General features: G+C 46.9%; 2 protein-coding genes across 3 annotated transcripts in view; one reads left to right on the top strand and one right to left on the bottom strand.

Moving 5' to 3' along the window:
• Positions 1-6,916, top strand: part of CCDC63 (coiled-coil domain containing 63) — a 30,037-nt gene extending 23,121 nt beyond the window's left edge. Inside the window, exons 8-10 of the mRNA XM_059039580.2 lie at positions 1,085-1,277; positions 4,194-4,397; positions 6,771-6,916. Of these exons, the coding sequence (XP_058895563.2) occupies positions 1,085-1,277; positions 4,194-4,397; positions 6,771-6,916 (543 nt within the window). The remainder of the gene's footprint in view (positions 1-1,084; positions 1,278-4,193; positions 4,398-6,770) is intronic.
• A 1,973-nt stretch (positions 6,917-8,889) lies between these two features.
• Positions 8,890-17,479, bottom strand: MYL2 (myosin light chain 2). 2 transcript variants are annotated; one of them, XM_059039626.2, is made up of 8 exons: positions 17,252-17,359; positions 15,893-15,982; positions 13,310-13,385; positions 11,791-11,895; positions 10,823-10,901; positions 10,676-10,724; positions 9,099-9,216; positions 8,890-8,979 (listed from the first exon to the last, which is right to left on the bottom strand). In XM_059039626.2, the coding sequence occupies exons 1-7, from the start codon at positions 17,252-17,254 to the stop codon at positions 9,118-9,120; spliced, it is 501 nt and encodes a 166-aa protein (XP_058895609.1). In that variant the 5' UTR covers positions 17,255-17,359; the 3' UTR covers positions 8,890-8,979; positions 9,099-9,117. The 2 variants fall into 2 exon arrangements, with proteins under 2 accessions (XP_058895609.1, XP_058895608.1); XM_059039625.2 differs by having other exon boundaries at positions 8,890-9,216; positions 17,252-17,479.
• Between the last annotated feature and the right edge of the window lie 207 nt (positions 17,480-17,686).

The following is a 17,686-nucleotide window of genomic DNA, read 5'->3' as shown; positions in this document are numbered from 1 at the left end:
AATGGTCCATATGGAGCTGGTGGGAACAAGGCTGGTTCTTCCAGGGCCCAGTTCACCTTTGCAAGCTGAGAACTCAGAGGGAGAGGCAGGAAGCCACTGAAGCACTCATCCCAGAGCAGCGATTCTCAGTCTGGGCTGTAAGTCAGAATCACCCCAGAGGCTTTAAAATTCCTGATGCCCAGGCTGCATCCCAGACCAAGATGTCTAGATCTCTGAGGCTGGAGTTTGGGCAGCAAATGTTTCAACACTCCCAGGTGATACCAATATGAAGCCAAAATTGTGATCCAGTGGACTCACAGAGGTTCTCAAATTTTATCATGCATCAGGATCACCTGCATTAAATACAGATTGCCAGGCCCACCCCCAGAGCCTCTGATTCAGTCGGTCTGGACTGGATCCCAGGAATCTGCATTTCTAACAAGTTCCCTGGTGAAACTGATGCTGCTTGTCCTGGGACCCCACTTTGAGAACCACTGTGCTCTAATGTGATTTAAACTGAGTGGTGAAATTGGTTTGTTGGATTGCAACCAGCATTTAAAAATAGCAAGATAGAATAGAACAGAACAGAATGGAAAATACTAGAACACACAATAAGAATAAGATTTGGGAATCTATAATTTCATTTGATTAGATAAATATATAAAAATACACACACGTATATAAGTATTGGGCTGCAATGTAAAATATATTTCTTCCTGTGGGCCATTTCTTAAAAATGAGTCACCAGCTTTTAAAAAATACTGTAATCCAGTACACACGTAGACACACATACACATATGTAAGTAAACAAAACTTACATTAAACAATATTTACCCTCACTACCTGCAATGCATGTTAGTATTTTTATCTTCCTTTCTTTTCTGATCATTTTATTTCATTTTTTAAAAAAATGTGGATTGAGGCCAATTTAATGATTAAATTGATCTTGCGCCCCTTTAGAGGTTTGCAAACCTGCACTTTGGAGATTCTGGCTCCAGAGGGTCCTAAATCCTCATCACCAGAGAAAGCTCTCATGTGAGCTTTCTCACCCTGAGCCCAGGGTGATGACCTGGCTGACCTGGATGGGAATTGGGGTCTGCCACAGGAGAAACTAAAGAAGACCACGGAGGAGGCAGATATGTATGAGAACAACTACAAGGAGATCAACAAGACCTTGGAGTATCTCAAGAACTCGGTTGAGAATCTGTTTAAGAAGATAAATTGTGATGCCACCAAGATCCTTGTACAGTTAGGGGAGACAGGGAAAATCACCGATACCAACCTCCCACAGTACTTTGGTGAGTTGAGCTGGGGTAGCAACCATTTCCAGAGATTTCTATGACCAGGCCCAAGGACTTGTTCTTTTGGAGGTAGTGAGCCTGGTGGTGAAGCATGTGAGCACTAAAGCCAGCTTGGTTGGGTTCAAATCTTGGTTCTACTCTTACTAGCTGTGTGACTTTGGGCAACTTTCTGAACCTCTCTGTGCTTTAGTTTTTTCATCCAAAAAATATTGGGTGGATTAAATAAATGAGTAGTTCTTAGAGAAATAGTACATGATCATCTCAATAGATGCAGAAGGAAGTAGTTGACATAATTCAACATCCATTCATGGTAAAAACTCTCAACAAACTAGAACTAGAAGGAAACTTTCTTACCTGATAAAGGGCATCTACGAAAACACCTACAGCTAACCTCATACTTAATGGTGAAAAAACTGAATGTTTTTCTTCTAAGATCAGGAACAAGGCAAAGATGTTTGCTCTCGTAACTCCTATTCAATATTGTGTTGGTGGTCCTCGATAAGGAAATAAGGTAATAAAAAGAAATGAAAGGCATTTAGATTGGAAAAGAAGAAATAAAGTGCTCAGAGCAGTGCCTGGCATGTAGCAAATGCCTATTAACTATAACACCCATTTCTAGGCATAGGCCTTGAACTCAGTATAGAGAGGGAGGATGCACCTACAGAGATCATGACAATTTAGAATGAATGGCTTCCACTACTCTTAGAATAAAATCTAAGGTTCTTCATACAATCTGTTTTTGAGAGGTTCCCAAGACACATCCCTCCCGCCAGTTTCAGTGGTTCACTAGAGGGCTCCTATATTCAGCATATAATCATATTCATGGCTCTGATTTATTATAGCAAAAGGATGCAAAGCAAAATAAGCAAAGGAAAAAGGGGCTTGAGGTGAAGTCTGGAGGAAACCAGGAGCAAGCTTCCAAGGGTCTTCTATCAACGGGTTCACACAGAATGAGCTTAATTCCTCCAGCAATGGGTTGTGACAACACAAGTGAAATGTTGTCAACCAGAGAAGCTCATTGGATACTCATTGCCCAGGGTTTGGATTGGGGGCTCATCATATAGACACCTCCAGCATGACACATACCCAAATTCCAGACTCCCAGAAAGAATAGTGAGTATTCAGCATAAATCACATTTTTTATACCACAGTTTAAGCATGATGAGCCACTCTTTTAACAGTTAATGGTAGTGGGGACCTTCCTGAAATTCAAGTTCCCTGATGCTATCCAAGGGCCAATCTGGTAAGCAGCCCTTTCTAAGAGCAGTCAGGCTTTGCTGCGTTAACTCTCTTACGCACAGCCTATCAGGTTCTTTATAGCCTGGCTCCTGCTTACATTTTTCATCATCTCTTGTCCTGTTCTCCCTCTTTTCTCACCACATCCAGCCACAGTGCTCTCCTGTCTGTATTTTCAAATCCTTCCCCCAACTCATCCCCGCCACAGGGCCTTTGCATGGGCTGTTCCTGAGATACTCATCCCATGCCCAGTTCCTCCTCATTCTCAGATCTCAGTTAAATGCCCTCCCTCCAGCAAGGCCTCCCTCTGCTGCCCCATATGAAGCTGGTCCTCCCCCACCCACTATTATTCACTCTTATAGCAGTCCTCTTATTTAATACTCATCCAGTTTGTCTCTATATACAGGTAATTCTCATTATCTGAATCTATGAGGTTCTTGAGATCCAATAGCAAGGTTCAGATGCAAATCTTTTTGGTTCCTGATTTTCAGAGAGAATAGAAAAGGTATGGGTTGTGTGAGTTTTTTTCAAAAAAATTATCCAGATCCAGTAGTTACTGAATTCAGATACTAGGCATCTGGATAGTGAGGGATACACGTATTTATTTGCTGAACTTGCCTTTCTCTCCATCCCCCCATTCACACTGAAGCTTATGAGCTTCATCAGGACAGGGACTGCATCTCTGTTATGGTTCATCATCATTTTGTTTTTCTTCCATGCGTTGTAGCACCATGCCTGGCATGATAGGCATCCAATAATAATTTGTGGAATGAATGAATTATTCTGGTGACTCCATGAGGCTATGAAACACGGTGGGAAGGGCAGCTCCCTCAAACTCAGAGACAGCACTGAGGAAAAAATTCATAGTTTAAGGCAGAGCTTGCCCAGGGCTCCCAATTGTTAGTGTAACCCAGTGTTACTCAGTCTTCTTTTCATTATTGTCCCCTAAGGATCCTTTTTATTTTTTAAAAATTTAATTAAAAACATTTTTTTCAATAAATTTATTTTTTTTTGGCTGTGTTAGGTCTTTGTTGCTGCACGCGGGCTTTCTCTAGTTGCAGAGAACAGGGGCTACTCTTCGTTCTAGTGTGCGGGCTTCTCATTACTGTGGCTTCTCTTGTTGCAGAGCACTGGCTCTAGGTGTGCAGGTGTCAGTAGTTGTGGTGTGTGGGCTCAGTAGTTGTGGCTCGCAGGCTCTAGAGTTCAGGCTCAGTAGTTGTGCTGTACAGACTTAGTTGCTCTGCGGCATGTGGGATCTTCCCAGACCAGGGCTCGAACCCGTGTCCCCTGCCTTGGCAGGAGGATTCTCAACCACTGTGCCACCAGGGAAGCCCTAAGGAGCCTTTTTAGACATTCTTTTCCCAACTGCTCCGCCTCGTGGAATTTTAACACTGTTCATATACCATATAACTGTTTACGTATGTATGCATATGTATGTATGTATATCTGTACTTTATATATTAAAGAGTCACATTATTTTTGCTTCTCAAGAACCAAATTGTGCCCTCTAGGGAACGTGTGATGTGACCCAAGAGAAAGCCTTGTCCTTATAGGAGCTCATGACCTGCTCCACTTCCTGTTGCTACCATTCATCTCCAGCAGGGGGCGCAACCTCTAGCTCCCCCCCGGGACTCCGGTCTCCCGGCAGCCCTCTTGGTTCTGCTTATTTTTTTCCAGCCATCATTGAAAAGAAGACCAACGACCTGCTGCTGTTAGAATCCTACAAGCGGATCATGGAAACGGAAGTGGCAAAGACGGGCGTCCCGCCACCCTTCATCAACCCCTTCTGGGGCGACTCTGCCCTCCTCAAGCCTGCAGAGCCCATCAAGGTCATACCCCCAGTGCTCGGGGCTGACCCTGTTAGCGACAGGTTGGAAGAAGGTGAGTTCTTTCTTCCCGGACTTCTCTCTACCGCGCAATGACTCAGCCACAGATTCTGAAGTTTAGTTATCCTGGGTACTTTAAAAAAATTGCAACAACTTTGTGACCGTTTCATGAACCTTAAAATGTGCAAAATTTCCAGGTTGTCAAGTTATGGGCACAGGAGATTCCCTGATCCTGGCTCCCACCCTCACCCTATGCTCTTGAGGCTCGCTCCTCCATCTGTGACCTCCTTTCCGCAGCCCCATCCACGTCCCCCAGCCCCGTGGTTGAAGCGCCCGAGACGGTTCACGCCAGAGCTGAACTGTGGCCCTGCGGGCGCCTGCGCATTGATCTTCTTTGCTTTTGGTGGACGAAGCTCATGATACTCCCCCTCGTGGGGGGTCTGCCCTCCGCTCCGAAGGTGGGGATATAATCGGCCCCACATGGCTTTTGGAGGGCAGGTTGGCAACACGTTCGGGAAGCCTGAGAAATGGTTGTGTTATTGAGCCAGGTTCGGTTTTTGCGCTACGCTGCAAGCCAAACGCTGAGACGTGGAGGGTTGCAGCTGAGAGGGGGGGTTATTCATAAGGCAGCGAAGCGAGGAGATGAGATGGGAGAACAAAGCTCCAAAATCTGCCTCCCCGAAAGCAAGGGGCTCTGGTATTTATGGGATAAAGCATAAAGAAGCAGGGTGGTCCGAGGCGTGGGGAGTGTGAGGAAAACCAATTGGAAAACGGTGCGGTAATCGGGGTTCTGTGCCGGTGTAACTAAGCTGTGGGCCTCTGCACGTTCAAGAGGTCATCCAGTGACATTCGCACGTGCCCAGTGAGAGGATTGGAGGTTCCTTCCAGTGCTAACCAGCTCACCTGGAACTAGACATAGCTGAATCCAAGCTCCTGGAAAACAACCCAGGCAAACACATTGTTTAGTAGGCTACATGCTGCTTGGAGGACAAGCAAGTCTTTTGTAGCAATAATTAAAACGACCTTGCTTAGTGAAGGCAGGTTACAGGTGAATTATGGGGTTGACTAATGATTACCCACGGTTTCAGATACACACGTCGAGTCTGTAATCTCGCTTGTGGGGATTGGTCCTTCAAAGAAAAACTTATTCAAGGGTTAAAGATGGAAGTAGGAGGGTGATTGAACTGGAAATGACTGAAATGCTCACCCGTTAGAGATTGGTTAAATAAGTTATAATTCACCCATGCATGCCATGGAATACTATGCAGCCACTAAAAGGAATGCAGTGGGCCAACATGAACTGACATGTATATATGGCATCTAGTGGCCAGGGATGCTGCTAAAAATCGTGCAGTATGCAGGACAGCCCTTCACAACCTGATTTATAACAAAGAGAGAGGGAGAGAGAGAGAAGGAAGGAGGAGGAGGGGGAGGAAGGGAAGGAGGAAGTTATCCTGATGATACATATAAAAATGAAGAGGATGTATACTGCTGACTTACAGTGGGTATTTCTGGGTGGTGGTTTGCAGAGAACTTTGCATTTCTAAGTTAATTCTGTATTGCTTAGAATTTTCTTTTAAAATGACCTTGCATGACTTGAGTAATCAGAGGAAAAAATTTGTTTTTTTAAAAGCTGCCCCTCTTCTGTGAGCAACGTTTCAAGTGTGCAGGTGTGCCAAGGATGGAGGGAGGGGACGGCCAACAGGCGCTCGTGCACAGGTGCACAGGCGTACACACACCTCCTGTTTGATTTATTCAAGGCACCTGAGACTTAGCAGGAATGAAACCTGGGGCTGATGTCAGCCACCTTAGCACAGCTTCCCTTGGCCCTTTGAATTCTTGAAGAAGGAGGGTGGCAGGGCACAGCTGTTGAGAACACGGTCCTCACAAGGTCAGGAATGTACAGATGATGTCTTCATTTCTGTTCAAGGGAATGTTGATAAACATTAGGTTCTCTTAGCCCACTAGCCTCTATGGCTTGTATGTGTGAATTAGAAGAGGCAACCTCCTCTGGGCAGATTAATTAGGAAAAAGAGCCCCTGATGGGTAGACATGGCTTGGCTATCAAGTGGGGGGCTGGATTTCAGCCCTGTAGAAACAGGTCTTTGTGCAATCTACATCCTAAGCAACTGCACATGGTGACCCTATCTCCTTGATACTAAACCAAACTCATCTTTACATCCTCATCTTGGAGAAAAAAACAGTTATTGTCTGGCCACCCCTGAGCAGTACATCTCTGCCTGTCCTCCCCCTCCCTGGACTTTGAGAATTTTTACACCCCAACCCCCAACACTATGGAGGGACACCAAACCAGGCTTGGATATCCTTGAACAGGGCAGAGAGGCACTGTCCCTGGGAAGGAAGCCCACCCCCTGCTGTGCTGGGTTTGATTTCCAAACTCCTCACATGAGTCCCATCTTTGACACAGTGGACCAGCCCCTGGGCCACAGCAGCCTTCAGCAAATGGTGCTCAGCCGCTGCACCGCAAGAGAGCCTAGGAGCAGGGATTTACATGTGGACAGCGCGCCTGAGAAGCGGGACGATCTGAGGCCCAAGAAGAAGCTAACGGTCTGAGGTGGACATGACCATGTTTGTACCATAACCAGAGAGAGTAAATGTCTTGTTCTGTAACCCTGGTGCCTCTTCACACTCATTACTAAGAGACTGGGGTGCTGGAGCCACCCCAGGATGGGGTAGAGGAGCAGGAGGGTCGAGTTCCAAAGCCAGCAAGGGGGCAAGAGTGGTGTGAGGTCGCCATGGCTGGGAGCCAAAATACTGATTTCACGTCCTAGAGCCACATGGGGTGCGGCAGACGCTCATGGGTGGGAACCAGGAGCCTTGGAGGCTCTGTGTGTGTGTGTGTGTGTGTGTGTGTGTGTGTGTGTGTGTGTGTGTGGTGTGGACGAGTGTGTCACTGTGGACCTGTGTCCAGGGTGTCTTGCCCAGAAACACAAACTCCACTTGAGTGCTCTGAGCTGGGGACTCTCCTGGGCCTGGCTGTGTCTCTGTAGGAGCCCCAGGTCACAGGTTCTGGATGTGGGGGATATGGGTTGTTGTAGGGTTTGGATCAGGATGGGTTATCATGGCGTGGGGGGCCCCTGAGTCCCCGCCTTCCCAGCTTGCTGTTGGCTTTGAAAGGGATGCCCCTTCCCAGCAGGTGATGTCATTGGAGCTGACCCTGAGCTCCTCCTCTGGGGGCTCTGGTGGTGTCCTTGAACCTTGAAGACTCGCTCCAGTTCTGGCTCCTTCAACCACCTGGACCCCCTCATACCCCCTGGTTGACCCTAGCTGCCACTCCCACCCCCAGTTTCTGCCCTTTGTTTCCATCACATCATTCGCTTTGGCTGCGTCCTGGGTTCTTGGGGTTCTCTTGAAAACGTAGAGTGCCCGGCATCTACTCCCCTTTCTTCCTAAAAGGCATTTGGATTTCCCTTTGGGGAACGGCCCCTCCCACCCTCAGGTCATGTGGTTTGGAAGGGGCTGGTTTCAACCCCAGCGCAAGGGTTAATCACGTGAGCAAGTCTGCCAGTCAGAGCACTACACCTGTTTCAGGGTTGGTTCAGGTATCCCATAGGCCCTGTTCTGGGATTTGTGTGGAGCTGGGAGAGAGGGAGGTGCCCTCTTTCCACTAGGATTGCTGTGGGGATAGACAAGAGCTAAGAACTGCTGGTGACCATTCTGTCACCACTGAGAGCAGAGCAACATGAAAGAAAGCAGAGCAGTGGAGAGGCCTCCTCAGGTTCTGTTGGTACTGTTTGAGCTCCTGGATGCAGCTATGCCTGAAGCCCTCGGACTTCTCAGTTATGTGAACTCATTTGTCTCCTAAGTTGGGATTCTTGCAGCCAAAACAGACCTCAGTGTTTCAACAATGATTTTGGTCACTCAAAATCAGGAGTCAACTCACACCTAGGCCTAGTTCCTAGACCCCAGGCAGGGTCCGAAGTCATTATCTATATATGTCTGTGTCCCTCCCCCAATTTGCCAGGAGAGAAATACAGACTACTTCTACTTTATCTGAAATTAGAAATTAAACTCTTACAATTAATGGATGTGATTTTTTGGCCAAATGAGCCATATTTTTAGTGTGCACGTGAGGCCTCTTCTTCTTAACTTATCCTGGGGCCTAAACACATCTATGGGAGAAGCATTCCAGTGGCATCCTAAAGGAAAGTACGCCAGGGAAGCTAGGCTCTACCAGTGCTCAAACTCTTTGAAAGAAAGGGTTGTGGTCCTCTAGTTAGCATTCCAGTAAAATGTGGACTTTCATAGAAATAGTCCTGAGTGGCTGTGAAGGTCTATTTTTTTTTTTCCTGGCCACGCTGTGTGGCCTGCAGGATCTTAGTTCCCCAGCCAGGGATGGAACCCGTGGCCCTGCAGTGGAAGCGTGGAGTCTTAACCACTGGACCACCAGGGAAGTCCCTGAAGGTCTATCTTACAGAGTCACTAAGATTCAATAATAATGAAAGCCGGGCCATCACTAGCTCATACACCACCTTCATGGGAACTAGCAAAGGGTCTTCCATACTCAAGGACACACCATAAACAAATACACAACCTCCTGTTTATTTGAACATGGCCTCTGGATGGATTTCCATCTGCCGGCTGTGTGGCCACGTGGTATCTCTAAGGCACCCAGGCTGCGAAGAAGATGGAGGTAGATAAGTGAGGCAACCACACAGCCAACAGGCCAGGGGCGGGGGTGGTGGCGTTGCTGGGCAAAGTGAGAGGAGGGCAGGGACGCCCCCCATCCACCCACCCAAAGGCAGTCCCCTCCCTTAGTCCTTCTCTTCTCCGTGGGTGATGATGTGCACCAGGTTCTTATAGTCCAAGTTGCCAGTCACATCAGGGGGGAAGGCAGCAAACATCTGTTCGATCTGCAACGAACCAGCAAGACATGCTGAAGACATGGGGAGGGGCAGGGGAGGGGGGAGGGCTGTGTGCAGGGCGGCCCGAGTGGAGAGGCAGCTGGGGGACGTGGAGGACATGGGTTGCAGTGGCATCTCCCTCCGTGCCCTCTTGCTTCCTTGCCCTTTGTAGCTCTTCCACAGGTGCCAACCCCAAGGGCCATCCTGCAGGGATGTTCCCGGGAACCAACCTGCGACGGGGAAAGAAGGGATCGCAACCTCAAGTGTGCAAAGGGGCGGGCAGGTTATGTAGGGGAGCAAGGTGGGCCTGGTGGGGACTGTGGCTAAATGGAGACTAGTCCGTCTACAGAGGTCGCAACTGCTCAGGGCCAGCCAATGTGTCCACATGGGCAAGGAGGTCAGACTCTTTGAGGAATTTGTTTCTTTGAGGGAAACTAGAAATTAAATTTTTAAAAATGTGCAATTTCTATATTTAAAAAGTATTGGCTAGTTATTTTTTTAAATTTGGGGTTAATGATAGATAACATTTATATTGCCTTTATCACATATCAGCACTTTATACATGTGAACTCATTTAATCCTCACAGTGTACTATGAAGTAGATTCTATTATTGTCCCCACTTTACAGATGAGGAAATTGAGGCACAGTGAGGTTAAGGAGCTTGTCCAGAGTCCCAAAGCCTGGTGAGAGTTGAAAGGCAGGCTCTTTCAACTGCTTGAGTTTTGAGGGGGAAATCCAAATAAAATTTTTAGTAAAATGTGAAACTTGATGGAATCAGGCCAGAGAGGCTATAAGGGACTATTTTAAATAGACTCAGTAAGGTTCATTAGTAATGTTGACAAGGCAGTTGCTTGTTTATACAGGGCCTTTGGTGAATTAGCAATAGTGCCCCTTCTTCCAGGCACATTACTGCCACCTGCCAGAAAAAGTCATGTATTCTGATTTCTAAAAAATTATAACAAGACACTTCATTGCCATCTGCTGGAAAACTATTGCAACAAATAAATACTCTGCAGTATATATTATTAAGGGCATCCAGGAAGATTGTGCAGTGTGCAACCTACACGACTGTATGCGGTGACCCTGCATTCCACCTTCACTTCATCAGGAAATTGATGCTCTCACCAGGTATCCATGCATTATGAGGAAGACAGAACCTGGAGTCAGACAGACCTAGGTTTGAATCCAGGCCCCAGCATTTCTCATTAGTGTTGTCCTTTTGGTCAAAGCAAAGTGACTTTGCTTCTCTGATCCTCAGTTTCCCCATCTGTAAAATGACCATAATACTAGTCCCTACCTCACAGAGTGATTGACAGAGTGAAATGAGATAAGCGCTTAGTAAACAAGAGCAGATTCTCTCTCATTGTGGGGTCAGGGGTGTTTTATATAAGAGAGTCTGGAGAGGGAGTCCCCAGAAGGGTGAGGCCAGGAGCTGGGGTGCAGAGAGTGTCTGAAGGGCCCTGTTACCTCCTCCTTGGAAAACCTCTCCGCCTGCGTGGTCAGCATCTCCTGTATGCTGCAGAGAGAGAAAAGCAGGTATTGCAGCTGGCTGTGCGGAGAGGGCGGGGGGGAAAAGCAAGGAACCCCAGGTCTTCCCCCACAGATCCCACTCACTAATCAGCCCTGAGCACCCCTTTGCCTTCAGGGTCAAACACTTTGAATGCGTTGAGAATGGTCTCCTCGGGGTCTGCCCCTGAAACAGAAAACGGGGTTAAAATGTGCCATGGGTGGCTGGGAACCTCTGGTAAGGAGGAAAGGTCCTGTTGCCTCCTGAGCACTGAGCCTTGGCGTTTTGAAAGAGTGGGCTGAGAATCCAGTTCTTTCTTTCTTTCTTTTTGTCTGCGTTGGATCTTCGTTGCCGTGCGCGGGCTTTCTCTAGTTGTGTCGAGCTACTCTTTGTTGCGGTTGCACAGGCTTCTCATTGTGGTGGCTTCTCTTGTTGCGGAGCATGGGCTCAGTAGTTGTGGCTTGTGGGCTCTAGAGTGCAGGCTCAGCGGTTGTGGCACATGGGCTTAGTTGCTCCGCAGCATGTGGGATCTTCCCGGACCAGGGATCGAACCTGTGTCCCCTGCATTGGCAGGCAGGTTCTTAACCACTGCGCTACCAGGGAAGTTCTGAGAATCCAGTTATTTCTGAGGAAACCCAAGGTCAAGCATGGATCTAGACTTAGAAAGACTCGGATTCAAATCCTGACTCCAGCATTTGGTAGCTGTGTGGCTGCAGGCAAGAGACTTTCCGTCTCTGAGCCTCAGTTCCCCATCTGTAGACTGGGATAAGAATAGAAACTACCTCCTAGATGCTATTAAATAAGATGATGCATGTAATGTATTTAAAGTGCTTAGCATGAGGTCTGGATCAGCGTAAGCCTTGGAGCACTGTTAACTGCTGTTTTTATTGTTTTTTCTTTCCCCTGACGTTACTCTGCCTTCATGTGCCAACCCCAATATGTTCTCCCAGTGCTTTAATTGATGCCCAAAGACGAAGACACATAAAGACAGACAGACATACACAGATGCAGAGAGACACATATACACAGATATACATATACACACATAGATGCACAGATATACACATGAACTTACCCTTAAGTTTCTCCCCAAACATCTGTAGGAACACAGTAAAGTTAATTGGACCTGGAGCCTCCTTGAGCATTTCATCAATTTCCTCATTTTTCACATTCACACGCCCTAGGGCAGGAGACACACACTTAGCAACTCCAAGCTGGGACAGAAACAGCTGTCAGGACACTGGCATTTGCCCTTGTAATCCTACTTCAAGGAATCTAGTCTAGAAATAATCAGAGATAGAGTGGATGGGGCCAAAGATTCACGTGAGAAGATGTTCTCAAAAGTGTTATTTATAAAAGTCACATAACTGGAAACAACCCAAAGAGGGTTTAGTTACTTTTAAAAATAGTGCCTTCAGAACCTGGAACAACTTATACAGATGTTTTAATATTTTACTCAATGGGAAATGCTCATATTATAAATTAGCCCTTGTTACTTGGAGGTGGGAGAGACATCAGAATTACCTGAGGGAACTTTTTCAGATTATACCTGCTATAACCCATACAGCCTTGGAGATTCTGATGTACCTGCTCTAGCCACTGCCACAGGCCATATAGTACCTTTGTGTAAGTTAGAAAAAGCCACCCCTTCTTAAGATAATTTATGTTTTAAATGTAAAAGTCTACAGTGGCTACAAATATGAATAGTACTCTGTATAACTGCTCACTACACAACCTGCACAGCTGTTCATGGCCCTGAGTTCTGGGGTCAGGAGTGGAGGAGTGGTTAGTGGTGGCAGGTTGGACACTTATATATATATATATATATATATATATATATATATTGTGTGTGTGTGTGTGTGTGTGTGTGTGTGTGTGTGTGTGGTACGCGGGCCTCTCACTGTTGTGGCCTCTCCCGTCGCGGAGCACAGGCTCCAGACGCGCAGACTCAGAGGCCATGGCTCACGGGCCCAGCCGCTCCACGGCATGTGGGATCTTCCTAGACCGGGGCACGAACCCGTGTCCCCTGCATCGGCAGGCAGACTCTCAACCACTGCGCCACCAGGGAAGCCCGACACTTATGTTTTGAAACACCTCCATGTACTCATCCTCATCCTACTGAGATGTTAAATTTTAAAAGTTGAATCCAGAATAGAATGATTCCAGCTATTAAACACATGCGCATGCGCGCGCGCGCGCGCGCGCGCGCGCGCACACACACACACACACACACACACACACACACACGATGCCTAGAAAAAGAGGCTGAGATGTTAACAGTGGAATGTGGCCTAATGGCCAATGTTGTTTCCTCTTTATACTTTTCTGAGTTTTCCAAGTTTTCTATTGTAAACTGCCATTGCGTTCAAATTCACACAAAAATTAATTTGAAAGAAAAATAAAACACATGTGAAGACACTCAAAGACTAAAACACTTCTTTCCTATCCTCTGAAATTTGCCTTAAAGACCAATCTTGGTTGAGCTGTTTCTGTAGAAAATGTCAAGCTCTTGACCTTTTTGATGGCCCCATCTCCTGCCCCTCACGGGAGTGGGATAAGGAGACCCTCCTGCAGGCGTTGGTGGGGCGACGTACCAAGAGCAGCAAAGGTGTCCCTCAGATCGTTCTTGTCTATGAAGCCATCCCTGTTCTGGTCCATGATGGTGAAGGCCTGTGAAAGGGAGGCCGTTGTCTGGTCAGCCCAAGAGAAACTGGGGGGAGGAGCCCTCGAGGTTATGCCGAGGGCTGGGGGCAGTAGGACTCTGGGATTTTCAAGGCACATTGAAGGACATTAGATTAAGAATCAAAGATCTGAAACAGTCTAGCAGTTCCTCCAAATGTTAGGCCTAGAGTTACTGTAGGACCCAGCAGTTCTACTCTTCAGTGCATTCCCAAGAGATGAGAACACGTGTCCACACAGATACCTGTAGGTGAAGGTTCATAGCAGCACTATTCACAACAGCCCCAAACTGGAAACAACCCACATGTCCATCAACTGATGAGTGAATAAACAACATGTGGTCTCTCCCCATGATGGAATATCATTCAGCAATAAAAAGAAGGAAATTCTGACACATGCTACAACATGGATGAACCTTGAAACATGATGCTGAAAGAAGCCAGACACAAAAGGCCACATAGGATATGACTCCATCTCTATGAAGCTTCCAGAACAGGCAAATCCATAGAGACAGAAAATAGATCGGTGGTTGTCAGGGGCTGGGGAGGCGGGAGGGGCTGGGGAGGCGGGAGTGACTGCTAATGGGTATGAGGTTTCTTTTGGGGGCGATGAAAAGGTTCTAAAATTAGACAGTGATGATGGTTGCACAATTCTGTGACTATATTAAATAACCAGTGAATTGTACAGTTTAAAAAGGTGATGACATGGTACGTGAATTATATCTTTATAAAGCTGTTATTGAAAAAAAAAAAAAAAAAACTAAGTTAAAAACTGGAGTCTGTCCCCGCCAGCTCGAAAGCCCGCATTATCTGCAAAACAGAGCCAGTAGTCTTTCCCAGCTGGCTCCAGGGAGACTCTAAGAGCTTTGTGAACGCCCAGGTAATTTACAAATGATGTATTATATCTGTGTTTTTTTAGTTCTTTTAGCAACTGGTTCCTGAAAGTATTTGCATCCCCAGGTCATACCCCCAGCAGCTGATCTCATTCCAGAGGTTGGGACAGAGTGAGGGAGAAGGGAGGGTGTAGTCTTCTCCATGGAAGGGGACTATTTCAAGTTCAGATATGATATGTCATCCCAGGAATTCCTCTTTCCTTGGTAGCTTATGGGCCATGCGTTCCTGTGATCTGAATGTTGGTGGGGACAGCACGGGCCAGTCTTCACGTCCCATTGGAAGCCCCAAACAGTTTCCCCTTTTATATAAAACAGTGTCCTCTCCGGCATAGCTTTAACATATTTTCCTCTGAAGGGCCAGGTGAGAATGTGGCTGACTCAGTGTGAGCCATCAGGACTGCTGGAAAATTAATTCAGTTTATCCTTCTGAGTCTGCGGCAGTGGCTTAATTTTGCCTAATTGGTACTTAGGTTTGCTTACTAAGGCACATGCCCATAGACTGTGATAGGGTTTCAGACCCAGCTAGCATTCAACAACTGAGGACTATAAAAATTAAAGTCTAAGATACTCTCAGACATCTCTCAGACTGACAAAAATAATTTTTTTTTTTTTTTTTTTTTTTGCCGTACGCGGGCCTCTTACTGTTGTGGCCTCTCCCGTTGCGGAGCACAGGCTCTGGACGCGCAGGCTCAGTGGCCATGGCTCACGGGCCCAGCGGCTCCGCGGCATGTGGGATCCTCCCGGACCGGGGCACGAACCCGTGTCCCCTGCATCGGCAGGCGGACTCTCAACCACTGAGCCACCAGGGAAGCCCGACAAAAATAATTTTTGAGACATTAACGCCCTATGTTGATGGAGATGTGGCAGGAAAGGCACTTTCTCCTCTTGGTGCTGATGGGAGTCAGAATGATCACAGCATTTCTGGAGGGCAACTTGGACCAGTGGTTATACTTGGTTTTAGTTCCTTTTTTAAAAAGTTCTTTCGATCCAGCTGTTCTGCTTTTAGGAATTTACCCCAAGGAAATAACCAGAGATACAAGCGAAGATGTGTTATTTATAATAGTACAACATTCTGTATATAACATCCAACCATAGGAAGCAGTTTAAATAAATTATGGAAAATGTTGGTGCTGAATTGCTCAAAGACAAACAGCAGGTACTGATTAGTGTACTTTGTTTAACAGACGTGTACATATTTTGGGTTGGCCAAAAAGTTCATTTGGGTTTTTCCATAAGATCTTATGGAAGAAAACGAAAGAACCTTTTGGCCAACCCAAAATATAACAAAAATCCCTGGAAGGGTGAATACCAAAATGTTAATTGATTATCTCTGGGTAGTAGAATTGTAGGTCAGGTCATTTTTATTCTTTGTGCATTTCTGAAATTCTTTCCTACATTTTCAACAAGACATATGCTTTACTTTGATGAGCAGCAAAAGTTAATTTCTTTAAGTCATTCACACACACATTCAGACCGAATTTGGGGTTTGGGGGGAAGATAAAGACCACCTAACTGAGGTCCTTGCGGGGAGTATGGAACGAGGGAAAGGCTCTTTCTAGCGTGTGGGAATCTCCACCCAGGCGAATGATTCCACAGCTGCACCCACCTCCTTAAATTCCTGGATCTGGCTCTGTTCAAACATGGAGAACACATTGGAATTGGCTCCCTCTGCTCTCTTCTTGGCTTTCTTAGGTGACTAGGGGGTAAAAAAGCATCGATTAAAAAAAGTCAGAGGCTGGGAATTAGAAGATAGGTCAGGTGTCATCTCTGGGTGAGCCTCAGCTGCTTATCTGTGAAATGGGGCTATGGTGTCCACACTCATCTTAAAATGGCGATGCTGGAAAGATAAAAGGACATGGAATAAGGTTTCTCAAAAGCACCCCAGTTCTGGTGGATGGTAAAAGACTGTGGATCTTGCAGCAGCTCCTTTGCAAACTAGGGGAGGTAGAGGTCTGTCTCCAGGGATGGAGGCCAGGCCTTCGGATCAGCCCCAGCAGGACCCAGCTGCTTTTGTTTCGACGCATTTCACAAAAAGTTCAGTAATGCACAGAAGGAGAATTGATTGGAGGCGAAAAAAAGTCAGGCTCACTAAACCATGAGGAATGCGAGATGAAATGACACATTTTCAGGGTGTTAAAACCCAACTGCTCTGTCCCCCTCAATTTTCTCTTGATCCAAATGGCAGCAAAATCTCCTCTCTAAATGTTCTGTCCTTGCACCGTGCAAACAGAGCAGAGAAGAGCGAGTTAACATTTCCCCACCCGCTTCTGACTTGAGTTACAGCAAACGCTTGAACACTGCATATGTTATTGCATTTAATCCTCATAACTGCTCTGTCAAGTGGATGCTATTATTACCATCGCCATTTTACGGGGAGGCAACCGAGGCTCAGAGAGGTTGGGTCATGTACCCAAGGTCACACAGTCATAGAAAGGCAGAGCTGGTATTGAACTTGGGTAGACTGACTCCAGAGTCTGTGCCCCTAACCACAGTCCTACACTGACCCTGATTTGGGGGCTTCCTGCTTCGGGAGAGGGGCACCTAACCAAAAACATAGGGAGAAAGGTTTTAAATTTGCAAGTTCAAAAGGTGAAAACAAAAAAGATTCTTTTCCCCAAATGCCTGAACAAGAGAAAAGAATTACAATTTGATCCTTAAAAGTGTTCAATCCCATTTTGCAAGCCCTGGGCATTATTGATTCCCCGAGAGGTCAGTAGACGAGCCATAAAAAAGCCAACTCTCTTATTTTGTTTTTGCGAGTCCCTGGGAGCTGCTGTTATTTGTGGCTTATCGGGGCATTGATTGGGGTTCCTCTGTGTGCACACAGCGAGTAGTGCTTTTTCCACCAGGGTCTGGGGCCCCAGAAAGCTGCCTTTCTCCCCCTCCCCTTTCGTCCTTTGCTTGTAGGTGGTGTCTTCACCTCACCGCCCAGCATCACTTACCTCCGGGGGCCCTCGATACTCACCATGGTGGAAAGGACACAGCACTGCTCCCCAAGAAGAATCCCACAGGCTGCCCTGCTCTCCTCAGCCCAGGAACAATAAATACTTCCTCCCCAAGTTTAAAAATAACCCCATGACCACTTTTGGCAGTAGTAGGTGAGGCGGACACCACCTAAGGCCCCCCCTCGCGCCCCATGCCGTTCTTCTGAAGTAAGGGCAGCTCACTCGCCACCCAGTGACACGTGAGACCCAAAAAGGCATTCAAGGTTAAAGAGACTGGCGGCTGGTGCACGGGGAACGATGTGGCTCACTTTCTGCAGCGCTGGGGTGGTCAGCACTTGTGCTTGTCTGTTTTGAGAAGGAAAATGGCAAGGAGGGAGACTGTTAAAATTCTCTAACATTATCAGGCATGGGTCCCACCTCAGGGTCTTTGTACCTGCAGTCTCCTCTGCCTGGAA

This window comes from Kogia breviceps, chromosome 15, assembly GCF_026419965.1.
Source record: "Kogia breviceps isolate mKogBre1 chromosome 15, mKogBre1 haplotype 1, whole genome shotgun sequence".
Classification (NCBI taxonomy): domain Eukaryota; kingdom Metazoa; phylum Chordata; class Mammalia; order Artiodactyla; family Physeteridae; genus Kogia; species Kogia breviceps.
The sequence above is the reverse complement of the archived record's forward strand: the minus strand, read 5'-3'. Positions and strand labels throughout refer to the sequence as shown.

What these genes read in the sequence shown, in the direction of transcription:
- MYL2 (XM_059039625.2), bottom strand. An exon ending in GTTTGGGGAGAAACTTAAGG is followed by an intron (nt 10,902 to 11,790) that starts GTAAGTTCATGT and finishes TTTCTGTTTCAG; the next exon opens with GGGCAGACCCCGAGGAGACC. An exon ending in AGAGGTTTTCCAAGGAGGAG is followed by an intron (nt 9,217 to 10,675) that starts GTAACAGGGCCC and finishes GGTTCGTTGCAG; the next exon opens with ATCGAACAGATGTTTGCTGC.